The sequence below is a fragment of the Seriola aureovittata genome, chromosome 10 (genome assembly GCF_021018895.1).
Source record: "Seriola aureovittata isolate HTS-2021-v1 ecotype China chromosome 10, ASM2101889v1, whole genome shotgun sequence".
NCBI classification, from domain to species: Eukaryota; Metazoa; Chordata; class Actinopteri; order Carangiformes; family Carangidae; genus Seriola; species Seriola aureovittata.
Genome location: NC_079373.1, coordinates 10,168,154 through 10,185,890, shown reverse-complemented (window position 1 = coordinate 10,185,890; position 17,737 = coordinate 10,168,154). Strand labels below are relative to the sequence as shown.

The 17,737-nt window shown below is 40.5% G+C and overlaps 1 protein-coding gene across 3 annotated transcripts; it reads right to left on the bottom strand.

Moving 5' to 3' along the window:
- Nucleotides 1-7,469: 7,469 nt before the first annotated feature.
- Nucleotides 7,470-14,535, bottom strand: si:dkey-29p10.4 (E3 ubiquitin/ISG15 ligase TRIM25). 3 transcript variants are annotated; one of them, XM_056388381.1, is made up of 7 exons: nucleotides 14,236-14,535; nucleotides 11,575-12,512; nucleotides 11,353-11,448; nucleotides 9,592-9,840; nucleotides 9,449-9,471; nucleotides 8,693-8,847; nucleotides 7,470-8,514 (listed from the first exon to the last, which is right to left on the bottom strand). In XM_056388381.1, exons 1-7 carry the CDS (start codon nucleotides 14,501-14,503, stop codon nucleotides 7,970-7,972), a joined length of 2,274 nt encoding a protein of 757 aa, XP_056244356.1. In that variant the 5' UTR covers nucleotides 14,504-14,535; the 3' UTR covers nucleotides 7,470-7,969. The 3 variants fall into 3 exon arrangements, with proteins under 3 accessions (XP_056244356.1, XP_056244357.1, XP_056244358.1); XM_056388382.1 differs by having other exon boundaries at nucleotides 14,245-14,535; XM_056388383.1 differs by having other exon boundaries at nucleotides 14,254-14,535.
- Nucleotides 14,536-17,737: the final 3,202 nt, after the last annotated feature.

Genomic DNA, 17,737 nt, shown 5'->3' with positions numbered 1-17,737 from the left:
CTGAAATACAGGAACATTACTGGTGAAAAGTTTGATGTTGTTACATTTGTCAGGGTCTACTCATCCTCTGTAGAGCTTCATCAAGGTAATTCTTAGTCAAGTAAAATAAGGACATAACTGATAGGCAGGGACGGAGAGATGTGGGCTCTGTGTATTCAGGTGTGACCAGCCAGCTGCCCCAGGGACACAGACGTTATTCACATTTCGCCATGACACTGAATTTGAGATGTGAATAAATTGCTCAAGTCAGCAAAAGCTTGGAGGAGACAAAATGACAGTGTGAGAGGAAGATAGGGAGAGTGAACTGTATGAATTCATAATGGGCAAAAAGAAAGATCAAGTAAAAAGGAGAGACACAGTGAGAGCAGTGAAGATGTAATTTTAATGAGCATGCTTCATTTGTGGGATTTGGGGACACATCAGAAAATAGCACAGAACATATTTCAAGGTTTTTCTCATACAATAACACAAAAATAACATAAACCACAAAGAACATTCTGCTCATTACAAAGACAATGAAAACAGCCTATTCATACGATAACAATTTATAGCTTTTGAGACGCCTGGACCAAAGATACCCTGGCTGCAATATGTGAATTGAGACAATTCATAAAAACAGCAATAACATCAGAATTCATACCAAATATTTCCATCCATGGACTCAAAGAGCAACATACCAATTACCTTGAGAAGCGTAACGCCCCTATCTAGATCAGCGATATAAAAACATTCCAGACTGCTGAAAGCAGGCCCAGGAGGGAGGCAGGGGGAAATGAAAGCGTTGGGTGATTACATTAAGGATGCAATATTTCTGCACCGAAAAGGCCTGATTGCTCAGGGCAGAGTTGATGATCTCAGACCTGGTTGCTTCATCTCCCGGTCACAATGCTGCTGTTTGTGGAAATGCCAAAATGTTTTGTTGCTCATAGTCATTCAGTGCCTGAGCATCTGCCCGGGGTCAGCAGCTCTCCTGGCTGACATTTCGACAGTGTAGGTGGAAGATAAATGTGATGACACATGCCCCATCGTCACCATTAGAACTTCAGTTGCCACACAATAAATGAATGTTAATTATTTTTGATTGTTTCATTTGTAGCATTTCATTTATCACCGGCAATAAAGTAATCTACACAGTGAGGCAGTTTGTCTCGCTGATCCTGCTAAATGGACCATGACTTTGTGTGTTTTTCCCCATGGCACTCTGAAACATAATTAAACCAAATGCAAAATAGCCAGTGATTGACTTCATGTGACCGGACGGACTGTGGATATTAGTGCATGAAATTGTTGCTGTCAGATTTAGATGGCTCTACTCACATTGTCACGCATTTTCATTTTTAATTTACATTTTCACCCGTTATCATAATCACTTCTGCTCTTGATGATCGGCTTCCATCCCGCTGTGACACCTTTTGAAATCATCCCACTGTGGTCCACTGTGTAATGATATGGATGTTTTGGGAGATACACTTATTAGCTTTCTTGCTGAGAGTTTGGTGAGAAGATCAACACCACGTCCACCTGCGTACTAAACATGAAGCTACAGCCAGACAGTTGGCCCATCTTAGCATAAAGACCGGAAACATCCATCAGAATGACAGGTAGCTTTGAATGGCTGTAGCTTCATATCAGCAGAGAGTGGTGTCATTGTTCTCATCTAACTCTCAGGTAGAAAGCAAATCACTGTTTTCCAAAATGTCAAACTATTCCTTTCAAAACTGGCCTTGCATGATCTGAGCATTGTATGTGTTTGTGTTTATGTGGGTAAAGTTATATATCACCATAGATGAACTAGTGAGACAGAGAAGACCCCACTGACCCTCACAGACATGATTGAGCTCATATGACATACACACAATCAACAACACTGTGTCCTTTGTTGACACATTAACGGTTTATCAATAGTTTCTCAGATGACACGCTTGTTTGCCCATCCACAAATATCTTAGGCAGACTGTTAAACCGGGCTCTGAGCTGCATACGAGCATGATGGGAAAAGACAGAGCAATCAAACATCACTGCAATGTAGTCAGGAGGACAAAAAACACAAGGAAGCTCTGTTTCTCTGGTGATTGTGTGTGTGATGAGAAACCTGCAACTTTGGCCAGAACAAGAGGTGAAAGCAGAAATCAAGAGCCACTGCTGTGTCTGTCTGGAAAATGAAGTTGCAGGATGATTAGAGCCCAGAACTGGTTCAGTTCATCTCTGCAATTACTGTTTCATTAAATCCTACCAAGGCCATAAGGGAGTCCCCAAAGGGCAACTAAAAGGTGCCAGAAAGTTTAGAAATAAGCACAGATGGTGTGAAAGCAAATCTGGTGTCATTGTTGACTGACAATTCAATTTATAAGATCTGAATTACCCTCGAGGAATAGATTCAACACATTTGGCAATTCTTTAGAAACAATAATCTTTGGCAAATACTAGTCTTTGCAGATCCTCCTAATAATATAGGGATTATTTGTTAAAACATGAAGCCAGTGCTGAAGGAAAGGAAAATTAGAGATGACTGAGAAACAACATTCGGTATCACAGAAGTGATTAAAAGATAGATTTTGTTTCTATTTTGTTATAGATCTATGACTCCAGCAGTAGAGCAGTAGCCATCCTCCAAGGAGTATAAAGCCCTAAGACCTTCACTGCTACACTAGGTTTAATAGTTTTTTCCCTGTTTCAAAAAGAAAAGTGCTCAATTTGGAAGCTGGTATTTCTCCTGAGTGCTGTTTTTACTCTGCTTTATTCAACAAACCTCTCCAGCTATTGCCTTCCTTCATCAGGGTGGTATCTGAGGTTGTTTCAGGGTTCTTTCCAAATCCAGTCTCTTCCCTTAGATAAATACATATGTGAACTGAGATGGTATCTTTGTCAAGAGAGGGGGAGAATTAGAGAAGTTACATTATTGATTTCTAAATTTGGCACTTAAAGAGGTTATTAAGGGTAGAGTATTGTATGTTTTTTCAAAGAACATATTTTTTTTTAGCACAATGGGAAAATAAAGTAGAGGATGTGTGTCTTAAGGTGATGATGGAAATGAGGATGAAATTTGAGTGTAGTATTGTTTGAAAAAACATGATGAGGTTGAATGGATACGGAGCTTGTTGCACTGCATTGAAAAATTGAGATTCAACCCTTTAGACATTGATGGGTGAAGATTCAAAAAGAAAGGTCGGTTGAAATCATCCGACACGTTTTAATTTTGATGGACTTGAATTGAATCTCACACTAATTTGCACTTCACTGTGTGGACTCTCAAAGTAAAAGAAATAAGGCAGAAGTATGTAAACTAATAAAACAACTGGCCATACAGTATGTAAGGCTCAGAGCTCTCATGAGAGCCTGAATCCATTCTGCTAACACATCCTTGAACGAGACACTGTGTCCTAGTCGCCATCGACCCTGCACTCTGACCTTCCTGCAAAGAGGCCAATAGAAAAGAGCAATAGTTCAGACAAATAAATAAATAATGCTAAAAACACTGCAGCTATTCTGAGAGATGACAGATAGAGGGATGGGGAGGAGGTACAGTATGTGGGCTGGAGGAGGAGGAGGAGGAGGAGGAAGAGGTGGAGGCAGACAGGCACTACAGCTGACAATAGAAGATGTTTGAAATAGATGCTGCTGCTATTTCCACCTAACATTAATATGCTGACACTTAAATAACACTAAATAACAGCTAGGGATAGACAGATAAAAACCCAAAGGGATTGAACTGTCTTCCAATCAGATGTTTAAATGACACTGTGCATAATATGCGGGGTGGGGGGCATTTATTCTACAGAATAAATGCAGAATGTAAAAAAAAACCCACAATAAATCACCTGTAATCACCTGAGAGCAGCACAGACATATGGAAGATTTGGTTTTCATCAAATTGGATTTTATCAATTCAGCTGTGGCAGACGGACAGATACAGAGATAGATTTGCTCATGAAAGTCATGAGGCGTTTTCTGTGGCACAGTCGAGAGTGGATTGATTAGCCTGGGGAAAGGTGAAGGAAAAGAATAGGCATGTCACTCAACAATAGGCCCATCACTTCTTCTGTCTCAGATTTCCCTGGACCTTGCCAAGCCTGGCAGGTGAACGGGTGAGACACGTGAGACTCCCCGCTCACCTGAGCTCACCAACTGTTGCCATGCCAACAAAAGATATGGCTCCAAGGCTTGACGGGTGTTTGTAGAGACCGAGCCAACACCTGGTCATACTTGCACATAGGCAGTGTGCTTGTGTCAATCTTACAGTGTTTCATAAAACATATGGTGCTGTGTCATTGAAAAGAGTAATAACACTGTGACTGGCTCCACAATGAGTTTAAAGGAATATTGCACCAAAAATCGGTCTTTTTATCTACCACTGACCCCTTCTCTGCAGGCTTAACAAGTAGAATTCACTATTTAAAGCACACTTGCTGTCTTTATTAAAGGAAAATAGCAACTAGATTCAAAACTATTACTCTTTTAGTTGTTTTTATTCATTTTTTGGACATAAATTAAGTTGGCATGAGCTAATTAAGCTTTGATATAACTTGGTAGAGAGACAAAATCATTGCTTGCTTTGTTGCTAGCTAGGATTTGCTGATAATACTGAAGGATACGTAACAACAGGCCCATTCTTTGACAGTATTACGTCATTGTGAACAAAGCAAAGGCGGAACACACAGAGGACCTCCTGTGCTCTCCTCCGAGATACTGATCCAGTTCTCATTTGAAAGGGGTCTGTGAAAAACCTCCTAATGTTTGCAAGAGGAATCAATGAATAGTTTTAAAAACAGCTGGAGACTACTGTGAATCTTAAAGAAGGTGAGGGTGGCAGCTCACATGTTTGTCATGTGTGAGCAGTCACATCTCTGCTCCCTGTTCACAAGCAACACACTTCACAGCTCCTGTGCCAGATAACATTGACCAGCTAGGATGTTGTGGGCGCAACATGGAAGTAAATGCTTGAATTCAACAGTGTTTGATATATGTCCTTGGTGTTGCTTGAAAAATTGTGTTTAATCTTTGAAAAACTCAGAGGGTCATTTAACAAGAATCCTTAAAGACTCTTTTTACCACCTGGATGAAAAATATAAGTGATAAATGATTTGTTAAAGCATTTCTTAAAACTTTTTCCAAACATAATGGAGATTGTTACAAATTACTAATTATATTATCAGTTATTGATATATATTTGTTGTTTCTTTCCAATACTTTATATTTTCATGCAAAATAATGGGTTCATATTTTGCTTGGGTTTTATAAAAAGAGCAAGAACATGTCATTTACGGCAGCCAAGATTAGGAAAGACAGTTGATCAGACAGAATGGATGTTTTCATCCAGTGAGATCCTCTCAAGCTGTGTCAGGTTGGACGCTGACCGCTGGTGGACAGCCATTTTCAGATCTCTCCACAGATGTTTGATACTTTCTGAATTGTAAATGTAAGATTTTACATGCTAAATTGACTTATCATGACTCCAATCAGTGAGTTTGACTGATCTCGACCCAGGAGTTAGCGGCTGACTCGGGGCACATTTTCCCATGGAATGCAAATTGAATTGGCTACTATTCCCAGCCCAGGAGAAAAAAAGCAATCTGTGCTGTGCAGTTACTATTACTCCCACAAAAGACAGAAAGAGCCTTTTAATTTGAAGCCCACATCAAATGGCTCTATACATCAATCTCTGATAATGAACTAGAAATGTTTAACCTCTGAGCAGTCTAACTAACAGGTCAAAGTCAAAAAAGCTGGGACAGAGGAGGAGTGACATTTAGTGGCATTAAGAAGACGGTTTAAGTGAAAGCATTGCTGCCCACCATCCGTCTGAAAACCTCTGACCTCTGTAATTTCATGCCATTCCACTTTCCTTTCTGACAATGAGTGGTAAAAGCATGACATCTAAAGGAGAGCATTGACTGGGAAAGCTTTGCTAATGAGATCCACTTACTGTACTGCTTCATTACGAATCTGCTGGAGAAGAAAGGCATTTCCTGAAAGAAACAAATTACATTAATGTAAGACTATTTTCAAAAGTCGGCCGAGTCTAGATTCCTTTTAATTAAGTATTGATTTTAAAAGCAAATAGCACCCTCTATTGACTGGCCTTCTCCTCCCAATCTGTTCATGATTTCTGTTTATTTGCCTGAGAGCACGAGTGGAAAGGAGCAATAGATTACCATAAATCAAGTTAAGCTTACCGTCATCAGAATTCAGCGGCTTTTCAGCTGCTTGACAAGGCCACATCCACTGAGTAATTTATCAGTCTACACTACCACGCCACTGAAGTGGTAATTTAGGGATTTGATTCTTTGCATATTCCTCTGAGACAGAAATAACCAAGTGCATTTCACCACAGCAGCCAAAAGTAGGCAAGGGTATCTTATTATGTGAAGACATTTTGACAAGCAGATGCTTTGGCTGTTACCTTCAGCGTATAGGAGGCTCCTGGGATTACTAATGAAGACCTCTTGTACTTTGGTTTAGTGACGGCTCATTAGTAGCCAATGAAGCCGCCTAGAGCTTTCAATATCACATACATTTTATTCCTTATTAACTATCTGGCACACTGCTCCCTGCCAATGCAGTATACGCCCTTAGCTCATCTCATTTAATGGTAACAAGTCTGGAAAAGCTTGTATGAGCCTGGCTGAGTTTGAGAGACCATTGGATGGACAGGGAGAGGAGAATTTAATTATCCTGACTGTTAAAGCCACCTCCTCCTCTCTCCCACCTAGATATTGCATCCTGCCTTCATGTGCCAGCTGGGAAAGAGAGAGAGAAAAAAGCAAAGCCCCAAAGAGGGTTTCTGACTACCTTTGGATCATGTGGCTGAAAGTGTGAAATTGTTGCCATGGTTAACTGGTGCACCTGCGTGGATTCAAGTTTCTCAAGTGTCTGAAATTATGCCAAATAAAAGTCTATCACAAGGGGAAGCAGACATTTTGGCAAAACAAATGACTAAAGTATGAAAGAATAACTGTAGGTGGTGATTATACCTCGCTATTTACAAAGCTCTATTCCCCTGAGCTGTTGCGAACGAGTTTCATTCAGTTGTTTACAGTTGTAGTTAATTTCGTTCAGTAGATCCTGAAGATTTCAAGCTACTCAATTAGTCAACAGGTCTGGATCAACCTTGATCCATGGCCAGCTGTCCCCGAACCACTGGCATGCTGTTGCTTTACCAATCATCTAGAAGGAGTTAATGTAAACACTTTGATCCCTCTCAGTGACGTCAACTGCACAGACCCCCGGTCAGAATAAATGAGCCTCAGAGTTTGCAAGGAGGAGGACAATTTAGCGACAGTAACGATCTGTGACGCTGTAAGGAGTTTGTGCCAAAGGCAGTGTTTGTTGTCAGTAAATCTCACATGCTGTGGGGGCAGTGAGAGTTTAAAGTTAGCACACCAACTGTCACCTGTTGAGGGAAAACACGCCACCCACTCACACACCTGTGTTTCTATTTAAACGCAAATAGGAAGTATCAAGACTTTTGAAACTTTGACCTTTTATTTCTGTAGAAGGACAATGGCTCACCACAGGATGAAAAAGGTGTCAAACATCTCAACAATTCCAACATTTTTAACACAGATTAAAAATGGAAATATTATCCAAATGTTTTTAGTTTTTTTTATTGATCAATATTGTTCATATGCCACCAATTTATAAATCTAATTTGCTCACTGACAATCTCAAAGTAAAAACTTGAAACTTAACTTAAAACTGAGCATCCTGATATGGAAAATATCCAACCTCTGTTTGGAATGTTACAGGTGCAATGTAAAGAGAACAGCAATTCTAGCATGATAAATCCAGTTCTATGACATAATATAAAATCACATTTTTGCAGCGTTAAACAGTGCATGACATCATTCCCGAGAATCTTACAACATGGTGCAGTTTTATGAAGAAGTGGTTTTCACATACAAAAAAGGCACTGTACATTCATGTGTTCTGTATTTTTACAGCAGAACTGACATGTCAGTATTGCATTGGTTTATGACTGGAACAGATCACAGATGGCCAGCTGTGTTTTGGACACAGACAGGGCTGGGTAAAGAGGATCAGTAAACCTGTGCTTATAGGAATGCATTAGAGCTAGACTGCCCCCTGGTGTCACATTAAAGAATGATAAAATACCCTCTTCAAAGTCGAGGAACACTCCCACCTTCTGCAGCATGTCCGCATCCACAGGAACTGACACTTTGTTATGCAGAGCTTCCACCTTCCTTTTGTCACAGGCGAGGCACCAGGAGTAGCTGTTGAAGCCCAGACGAGAGTTGTCCTTTTGGCCCTTCCTCTCAATCTGTCCCTCACTCAGCCCCACCTTCCAGCGGCCGTCCTCCACAGACACGTTCACCTCCCAGTACCAGCGGCCCCCCTCCAGGGCACAGGAGGCAAGCACTTGTGGGAAGGAGCTGAAGCGAGCGTCGTGCTCTGTGTAGAACTGCTGAGCCTCGCTGTAGGTCACCCTCCTGTTGCTCTCAGACAGCTGCAGCTTGGAATGGGCTGTATCTGCATCCAAGACGGGGACAGTACCATCTGTACACAGGAAAGGAAATAAAAAATAAAATAATTTTCAGAACATTAAGACTAACTGAATATAGCACCTTTAAGCGTACAGGATGCATTTAGTCCTTTGGTTTAATTGGATGTGATTCATCAGTAATTAAGTGGAGAGTAAACAGGTGCCAGTATAAAAAAATTCCACTTGTCTCACAGAGCAATCTGTAGAGGTCTCTGTCTTTGCCTGGCACAGTGATGATGACTGTGTCCAGCCGCTTCTCTGTCCACCTCTGCAAACATTTCAGCCGGGCCTGATCCACTTCCTCTGGAGCCTCAAACTGCCCCACAAAGTTTCCTCTGTCACTAGCCCTGGGGAAAAGAAGCAGAGAATTTAGGGAGCATAAATACTTAAGACTATTAGACCTCTTTATTCCCTGATGACCCCATAAGGTAGGGTATATTGACATAGCTACACAGACACAAAAAAAGAAAGAAACAGATACAACGTAAGTGACCAGCAACACTTAAATACGGCACAATAAAGAAAATTATATGTTAAATATATATTAACAAATATACAAATGAGCAAACAAGCACACTCTGGTAAATATTAATAATAAAATGGCCACACAGAACTGTACCCACATTACACATCTACCACAACAGGCTGAAGCTGTTATTAGTGATATCAACGTAACATCTTCATTGATCTCTTTTGCAGGTAAAAAAAAAAAAAAAAAAAAAAAAACTGGTCACAGCAAAATATCTGTTGACTTAACAGGGACACTGTCTCTGGAAAGACACATTGCTACAGATTTTTTTTAACGTGTTTGTGTGCTAATTAGGATGAATCAGCACTTTAAAGCTGTTATGTATGTATGCTCTGTTGGTAGCACATTTAGCTATTGACATGTTCAACAAATTGCTGTTTTCCATGCAACGAGGTAGAAGTTGAAAGAAAATCACTTACAGATGGGTGACTTTGCTGTACTCCTGTCATGTGAGAAAGACGGAAAACACATTTTCTGTGGGTTAGTTTTCATAAGCCAACAGTATATCATATATATATTATAAACAAACAAAGAGTTTTTTTCCTCCTAACACTTAACTCACCATAATGAAGGCCTGCTCCTGTATACGTTTATCTCCCTTGGCATCAGCCAGTCCCTCCAGAGTGTGGAGGCCTTGCTGGATGGACAGCAGGGAGCTCCGGAGGTGGCTGAGTTTCTCCTCTAGTCCACCCAGAACCCTGCTCTCCTCCTTTATCACACACTCAAGAGCTGTTTGCTCCTCCTGCTCCAGGGCCTCTCTGATGGCTCTGTACTGCTGCTGCACTCCTTCTCGTGCCTCACTTAAAAGCACCTGGACAGACAAACTGTAAGTCAGTGTCACGTAATGTTATATTTTTCTCATCTGTCATTGCAGTTAGAGGACTCTGAAGTCCAATCACTGGTCTACCATTCAACCAACAAACAATTAATTAGAAATCTGAATTTAAGATTATGTTGTTTTTTTTTTCAAGCCTTGTGAACTTTAAACATTAACTTTAAACATTTAAAGAGTGTTAATATTGTTTATTAATGGTGATTAGAAATCTGGAATTTGTGTAATACAGTTCTTTACGATTGCTTGCACAGTAAAATTAAAAATAACACAGTTAATGAAACCTGACACTCAAGGAACAAAACCAAACTATACGCAATGTCTCAGCCTCCCTCACACTAAACACACTTCTCTACATTACACACAGAAATCTAACTTTTCGCTTATTTGCCATTTCAAAGTACTGCCTTGTACCACACCTATGAACCAAGTGATCAAACAAGGCCGTCAAGTGGACAGACACTTAGGCGCTTAACTGTAAACTCATCAACCAGGCGTAAGCACTACAACTAGGCAACAGGTGAGTTTTCCTGTCTTCAACAAACGTTGGACGGCAACGTTGCAGTAAGAGGGAGAGGGAGAGGGAGAGGGAGAGTGAGGAGTGTGAGCAATGTTGGTTGACCATGTTGTAAACCATGGGTTCACATAGAGAGAGGATGGCCGGAGGGTTCAGCCCAACCTCAGCAGATACACTGTTTCAACAGCAATGTGGACATTTCATCTAGAACATATATGAAAAACAACTTCCTCTGCTGTCAACAGAAAAATCCGTACAACGTAGCAACTACATCACTATTTTTTAGTACCAATGTTTGAAATAACGCCTTGTACGTTGTCCTGTGGCATTTAAGATGTATTTTGATTTGTCTACATATGAGTGAGGGTCAACTACGTTAAGAGGGAAGGGGCCATTATTCTTAGAGGAACATACAAGAGATAATGTATACATCGTTTTGGCCAATAATGAAATACACCACAGGGAAATTCAAGCAAACATCCTCAATTCTGGGGCGAACATCACATACTGATGAAACACCTCTGCCAAATGAATATATGGTACAATAATAAACTTATGTAAACTTTAGTATTGTGCACTGCATACAGAACCGTTTTACATGTATGTGTGTATTTTCTGCCTAAATTGAACTACACAATGTTGTGTTTTTCTTCAGACAATTGTGTGTTGTATTTTTGACAAAATGACCCGTGTGACATGAAACTGAATGTGTCTCACACATGACTGGTGAAAACTGCAAACCATTTGTAGCTGATTATATCTGCTTAAAAAACTGAAATTTCAATAAAATGCTATAATTTCCTGATGCTCACTGTGACTTTCTTTGACTTCAAAAACATGCAGATAAGTCTGCACATCTAATAACATACATATCACCTTAGGCCAAAGTAAGAATATATCTTATCCTGTTTTACTGAGCAGTTTGTATAAATATGAGCATTAATTAGAGAGAACAGTAGAGTTCATTCTCTTACTGTGGAGGTCTCTTTCTTCTGCATAAATTCAGTCACTCTGTTCTTCACTTGCTGTTCAGCATCCTGCAGTTGTTTGATCTCTTCTTTCAGGTTCCCCTTGGAAAAAGGCATACAGAGAAAAAACAATGATTTATTGCTATGGCTAGGTTTAGATGCATCTCAACTTTAACCACAACAACTATGTATCTTACAGTATGTATGGCTCTATAATTCACCACTCACCCTGAGCTCGCTCTCTGCCTCCCTGATGCTGATGCACACATGGTCACGGTGGGAGCCTATGACGGTACACACCGTGCACACACACACTCCACACTGGCGACAGAAGATTCTGTTTATCTCCTGGTGCTCCTGGCACCTCCAGGGAGAAATGTCCTCCATGGGAGGAACCAGGGTGTGATTCTGAAACACGGGGGAGTCCAGGTGGGGACGCAGGTGCTCTGTACACATGGAAGCTCCGCACACCAGGCAAGTCTTCACAGCAGACTGATACCCAGTTTTAGGGCAATAATGACAGGGCACAGGGCTGGCATTTTTGTTTTCTGGCCTGGAAAAGACGCCAAGGCTGGAGGATCCTGGAGCAGCGGCAGGATGTTTGGTGAGTATCAGAGGTGACTTGACGTTATGTACTGGAGACTTTTCACCAGGAAGGAAATCATATTTGGCAGGTGAGGCAGATTTTGTTGGTGAGGCATGAATTCCTGTCACTTGTGTGTCTTTCCTGGGTATTGCAAGAGGAGGTGCATCACATATATCTACTTCATCTGAGCTGTCAGAGTCATCCAATGTGATTTCTTCTGGTTTATGCTGGCTCTGCTGGACTGAGCTGTCTTGTGGCACATCACTTGCAGATACTGCCTTGTTGTCAGACTTGTCACTGGAGGATGTGCCATCACCACGCTCAGACTGTGTAGATTCTGGGTGCAATGCTTTCTTGGATGTCTCCACACCTGTCGACTGCCCAGGTTTATCTGAGAAGGAAGTTGTGGGAGTCTCTGCGTCACTGGGCTGCTCACGGGGAGATTCCACAGTTGATCGCTTTGTGTCAGGTTGCTCTGGTGCAGGTGTGCTGGCCTTTCTCTTCCCAAGGAGTCTGCTGGTGAGTGAGGGTCTCCTCAGTGTCGAGTCAGAATTGTTTTCTTCATCGTTACTGGATGTGGCTAAAGAAAAATAGAGTAGGTTGATTTAGCACTTTTACATAAACTCCCACAAGCTGCCTATTGCCCAAAACAAATGCACTAAACTTTTAATACCTATTAAGCAGCTCCACTTTAAGCAATTCAAGCAGTGACTGTGTAGCTCACTTGCACTTCCTGAAGCCATTGTATTGCCTTGTACGTTCACCCATGACTTGATTTATGTAACTGCTGGTGAAAATACTTCCTTTTATTGATGAAATTTGACAAAGACACTGTATTTACTGTGGTTTGGTCATGTTATGGCCGCTACCTGGTCCACTCAAAAAATCTGTATAAACACAGACACCGATCCTGAATATCATATCGGTGCATCTTTACGATCGATAATAAACTTAAAAAGACCAACACTTGCAGCTGTCAGAACAATTGTGATTTAAAGTCGCTGCTTGAATCCTTGTGGCATCAGTCAGAAGCAGTGAAATACAAATTACATAATTTGGAGACGGGAAAAGTCTTAAAAATCATAGTGATTTATGGCAAACACAGGAAAACTGCACCGGCACATACTAAAGAATACATAAAAAGTGAGTTAGACTTTTACCCTCACTGACTATCTGCTAAAGAAGAACTTTGGCCTAAAAATGACCATCGAGCCACTCTGACCCCTGTCAGCGTCAACAAACATGGAGCAAGATTACCATTGAATCACACAAGAGCTAATGATATTTTGAAGATGTGATTTCACTTCCTGTTGTGTAAAACTGGGAGAAATAGCCAAGTACATTTACTCAATTACTGTATTTAAATTACATTTTGAGGTACTTGGGTATTTCAATTATGATACTTCATACATCTTGTAGTCATATTTCAGATGTCTATCAAATGTTAGTAGTTCCATCAAAGAGAGTAAAATAGGGCTGGAACTAATGATTTTCATTATTGATTAATGTTACAGTCATTTTTTATGTCGATCAATTGTTCATTTTGTTTATAAAATATCAGACAATAATGAAAAGTAGCTGTTACAATTTGGCACAACCAAGGTAATGCCTTAAGATGTCTTGTTTTGTCTGACCAACAGTCCAAAGATATTCACTTTACCGTCATGCAAAGAGAAGCACCACCTCCTCAGTTATTTAAAGCTTCTCATATGTTTGGTATTTTGCTTAGAAAATAGAAAAAAATTAAAAAAATATTTGCCAATTAGTTTTCTGTTGTTCCACCAGTCCAATTGTTGCAGCTCTAGAGTAAAGCAGGTAAAACTAGCTCTATCTTGACTAACTCCAACACTGAGGTGCTGTCAGTATTAACGACCTAATAATAACAATAACAACATACGTATCAGTCATGGCACCCAAATCCAGTACTTTTGATCCTTGAAGTACATGTTGCTGAAACTATTTTTGTACTTTTACTCAAGTTTGATCTTTAATTAAATATTACATTTAGTTAAGCAAAGAATCTTCTTTCACCGGGGTTGTATTTCCTGTTTAGGAAATCCGGCTTATTATTACTTAGAGTGCAAAAGTAGCTAATGAATGATGCGTGCTTGCAGCTATGTGTATAATAACATTATACGAAAATTAAGTATTAGCCTGTTCAGGGGATACCTGCCGGAAGTTAGATAAATTAGCTAAGGTTACCTTCCAGTCACACCTTCATTTATTGTACTGTGTATTGGGCGACTTAATAAACAGCTATTTTTAACGGAGCGGTTTAACGCACAACCCAGTTTTGTCTGTACCTGCTGTACCTGCTGTACCTGCAGTGCCGCGAGGCTGAGCTCGTCGACTCGGGGCGGGCGGCCGTATAAAGCTGCGGTCAAACGGCAGAGTCTGGTACACAGTTTTACACCTCCACTCCGGACAATGGAACGGCCCGTTCGGCGTTATGCTCCACAAGTCTCCGATACACCGTCGACAGAACCGGTGGTTGCACTTCAGAGTAACGGGCTCCCGGGTCAACTCGTTGCACAGGGGACACCTCGCTGGAGTGTCCAACGATGCTCCCATTTTGTTTTGACTGATGTTTAGTTTCTGTTTCCGGAATGTCAAGCAGAAGAGGCGGAGCTACATGTTTGAATCCCGCTTCCCGTCCCATGGTTCAAGTCTTAAAGGTACAGCTGGAAGAAGTATATCATGCATTATTTATGTTATTATGTATCATCATTGAAATATTCCCTTACAAATCATACATTCAACATTTTACTTACGTAAAAATTATTAGTATCTAAGACCCATAAGTAAAAATACTCATTACAGAACATATTTTATGTTGCTGCAACAATTTACATCAATAAAAGTTATTAATCAAGTGAAATAAAACTTGGTTGGCAATTATTTTGACAGTTATCCAATCAGTTGCAAATGTTACCAGGGTAAAATAAGATTTTAAGCAATAATATAGCAGCAAACTATTTTTATAAAGATATAGTGGAGTAATGGCGTCCTGAGCAGAAAACCACACCAGCACTATACCTGTTGGTATCTGGTCTGGCAGCATGTACATGTACGTGTCCGTGCGTGTATGCGTGTATGCGTGTATGCGTGTATGCGTGTATGCGTGTATGCGTGTATGCGTGCATGTTAGTGCATGAGACTCCCTCCTGTGGTCCTCACATAGTTTCGTGAACACACAGGCACTGCCCACAGGCGAGATGACACAGTGCACAATGTGGCGTTCAGGTGAATGTTACAGTCCAGAATTTCCTACACTGAAGAAACCACGAAAAACATTGGACCAGACCACAGGTGGACTTTCCATGGGGACCACCAGCTCAGATTTCGGTCAGCCGGTGGATTATCAAAACCTCCATAAAGATTTCAAAGTTACCGGCTCCGCCAATTCATGCTGCTCTGCCTTTACCGAGAGGAGAGCCCCTAAGAGCGGCTAAAGGGCTCCACCTTGACTCGGAAATGGCTTTTCTTCTCCTTGATGGTAAGTAACTTGATGGCAACATATTGTTACATTTCTGTTTTCTTCAGTGGCCGCCTACAGTAGGCATGATAACGTTAGCTTTCTCGCTGGTACCAATATTATGAATTTGTTTGGCTAATAATTGCTATGGCTAGCTAACAGCTAGCTAACGGTCGTTAGCGTGGGCTAATGGTTGTGGCTGGATCGCTTTTTGTTGGCGTTGTGTACACAGGGTAACTTTCAATTGTGCTTCTTGTTGTGTGTTAAGTGACAGCTTTCACTGGACTTCGTAGCGGTGAATCATTGTTAACATGAACAAACTGAAATCTATCTGATGAATATGGCTTAATCCAGTCTAGTGCGGTTCCTGTGATGCAACGACATGTTCCAGGGGAGGTCGGAAAAAGTCTGTAATTGGCTAAACTTTCTGGATCAAGAGCGGGATTTTTAAGTAGAGGTTTAATTACTGCAACCTTAAAAGCCTGTGCTACATAACTACTATTTATAACATTAATAAAGACAAGTTGATCAGATGTAATATGGACGTGTTGATTAAAGGAAAAACATCCGTGATCAGTCCGGTTGGAAGAGGGTCAAGAGGACAAGTGGATGGTTTGGATGAAGAAACTGTTGAAGTTAGTTCAGAGAGAGCTATAGGAGAGATACAGTCTAAATATAAATCAGGCGTCACAGTTGATTTCAAGGCTACTATACTGGACACAAACTACAATTATGGGAAGGAAGTGATGAATTTTTCCTCTAATATTCACAATCTTATTTGTAAAGAAGCTCATGAAGTTATTACTACTGAGGGCTAAAGGAATATTCAGCCCAATAGAGCTATGACTGTCTGTCATCCTGGCTACAGTGCTGAACAGAAACCTGGGCTTGTGCTTGTTTTCATCTATCAATGATGAATAGGAGGTTCTGGCATCATGGAGGAATTTTTTGTATGTTAATAGACCATCTTTCCAAGCCTTGTGAAATTCTTCTAAATAGGTGAAACACCCCTTCCTTCCCAGCTTTTGTGAATTATTTTCAAAGTAACAAGTAACTGTAGCTTTAGAAAAACTGCAGTGGAGTACAACATTTCCCACTGAAATGAAGTGAAGTATAAAGCAGCATAACATAATCAGTGATAGAAGACCTTTTCAGATCATGTAAATGTCCTCCATTCAAAATTGTTCCTAATAGAACAGAGGCTCAATCTAGCTAACACTTTCCATGCGTTTTATGTCTCTGGTCAATCTTTAGTCGTGATAACCATTGTTGGCAGCTTTATCATTGTTATGAACTCATGAACCACCTTCCATATTAAAGTGGACCTTGATTTTTACTGTAATATGTTTGGTATCATTTTAATGGGTACATTCTTGGCCCCTTATTCGTTATTCATTCAGTCTTTATACAGAAGTATCATCGGGAAAATATTCTTAAAGTATCAAATGTATTCATTATAGCTGTGTTAACACAGTATCATTTTCATGTAGCTGTGGCTGGAGCTAATTGGAACTGTTGAGTAATTAAACGCTCCTTGCACACCCATGGTCCATCTCCACAGGTGGTTACATGTATTTTGCCCGAAGAGATCTCTTCTCTGGACTGTGTGAGCTTGCACAGACTGGACTAGAATTTTCATTTATCTGTGCCAGAACTTCTTCCAAACTATTTTCCCAGGCACCAGTTTGTATCATTCATGAGTCATTATTCCGCCATGAGTTTGTCCTGTGGAGCGTAAATTCACTAATCATGATTTAAAACATAACATTGCATAACTGTTTCTACCGTAAGAGGGTAAACAATTAACCTACCAATGAAATCTCAGATCAAAATACTGCTCTGTCATTTATTTATTTTACTGTCATTTTATGCACTCACTCATTGAGCTGCAACGAAATGCAATTAAACAAAATGAAGTTACTCCTGCTCCCACCCTCTGGATAGCCAACAGGACTCCCATGAGGACAATGAACGGTGCACAACCAATCAGTTGTAAATGTTCTGGATAAACCAAGAGCTGATCTGGACGGCTGACAGTACTGAGTGTTATAAATCAGAGTAATCAGCTTTTCAACGATTCTTTTCTATTCCAGAGGACAAAGCCATCTGAGGCATAAAGACATGTTGCTATTATGCCTTAAAGCACCAGATGGAACAATAATGGCTTAAAGTGGCATAAATCTTGTTTTCTCTCATGTTTCTCTCCACAACATTCTTGTCTGTGTTGTGGTCTTGACTTGTGACTTGGATAAAAAGACTATTGTGACTTGTGAGCTAGAGGTTAATCTTTTAATCTCATAGCAATTTTGTCTCTAAAAGAAACTGCATTT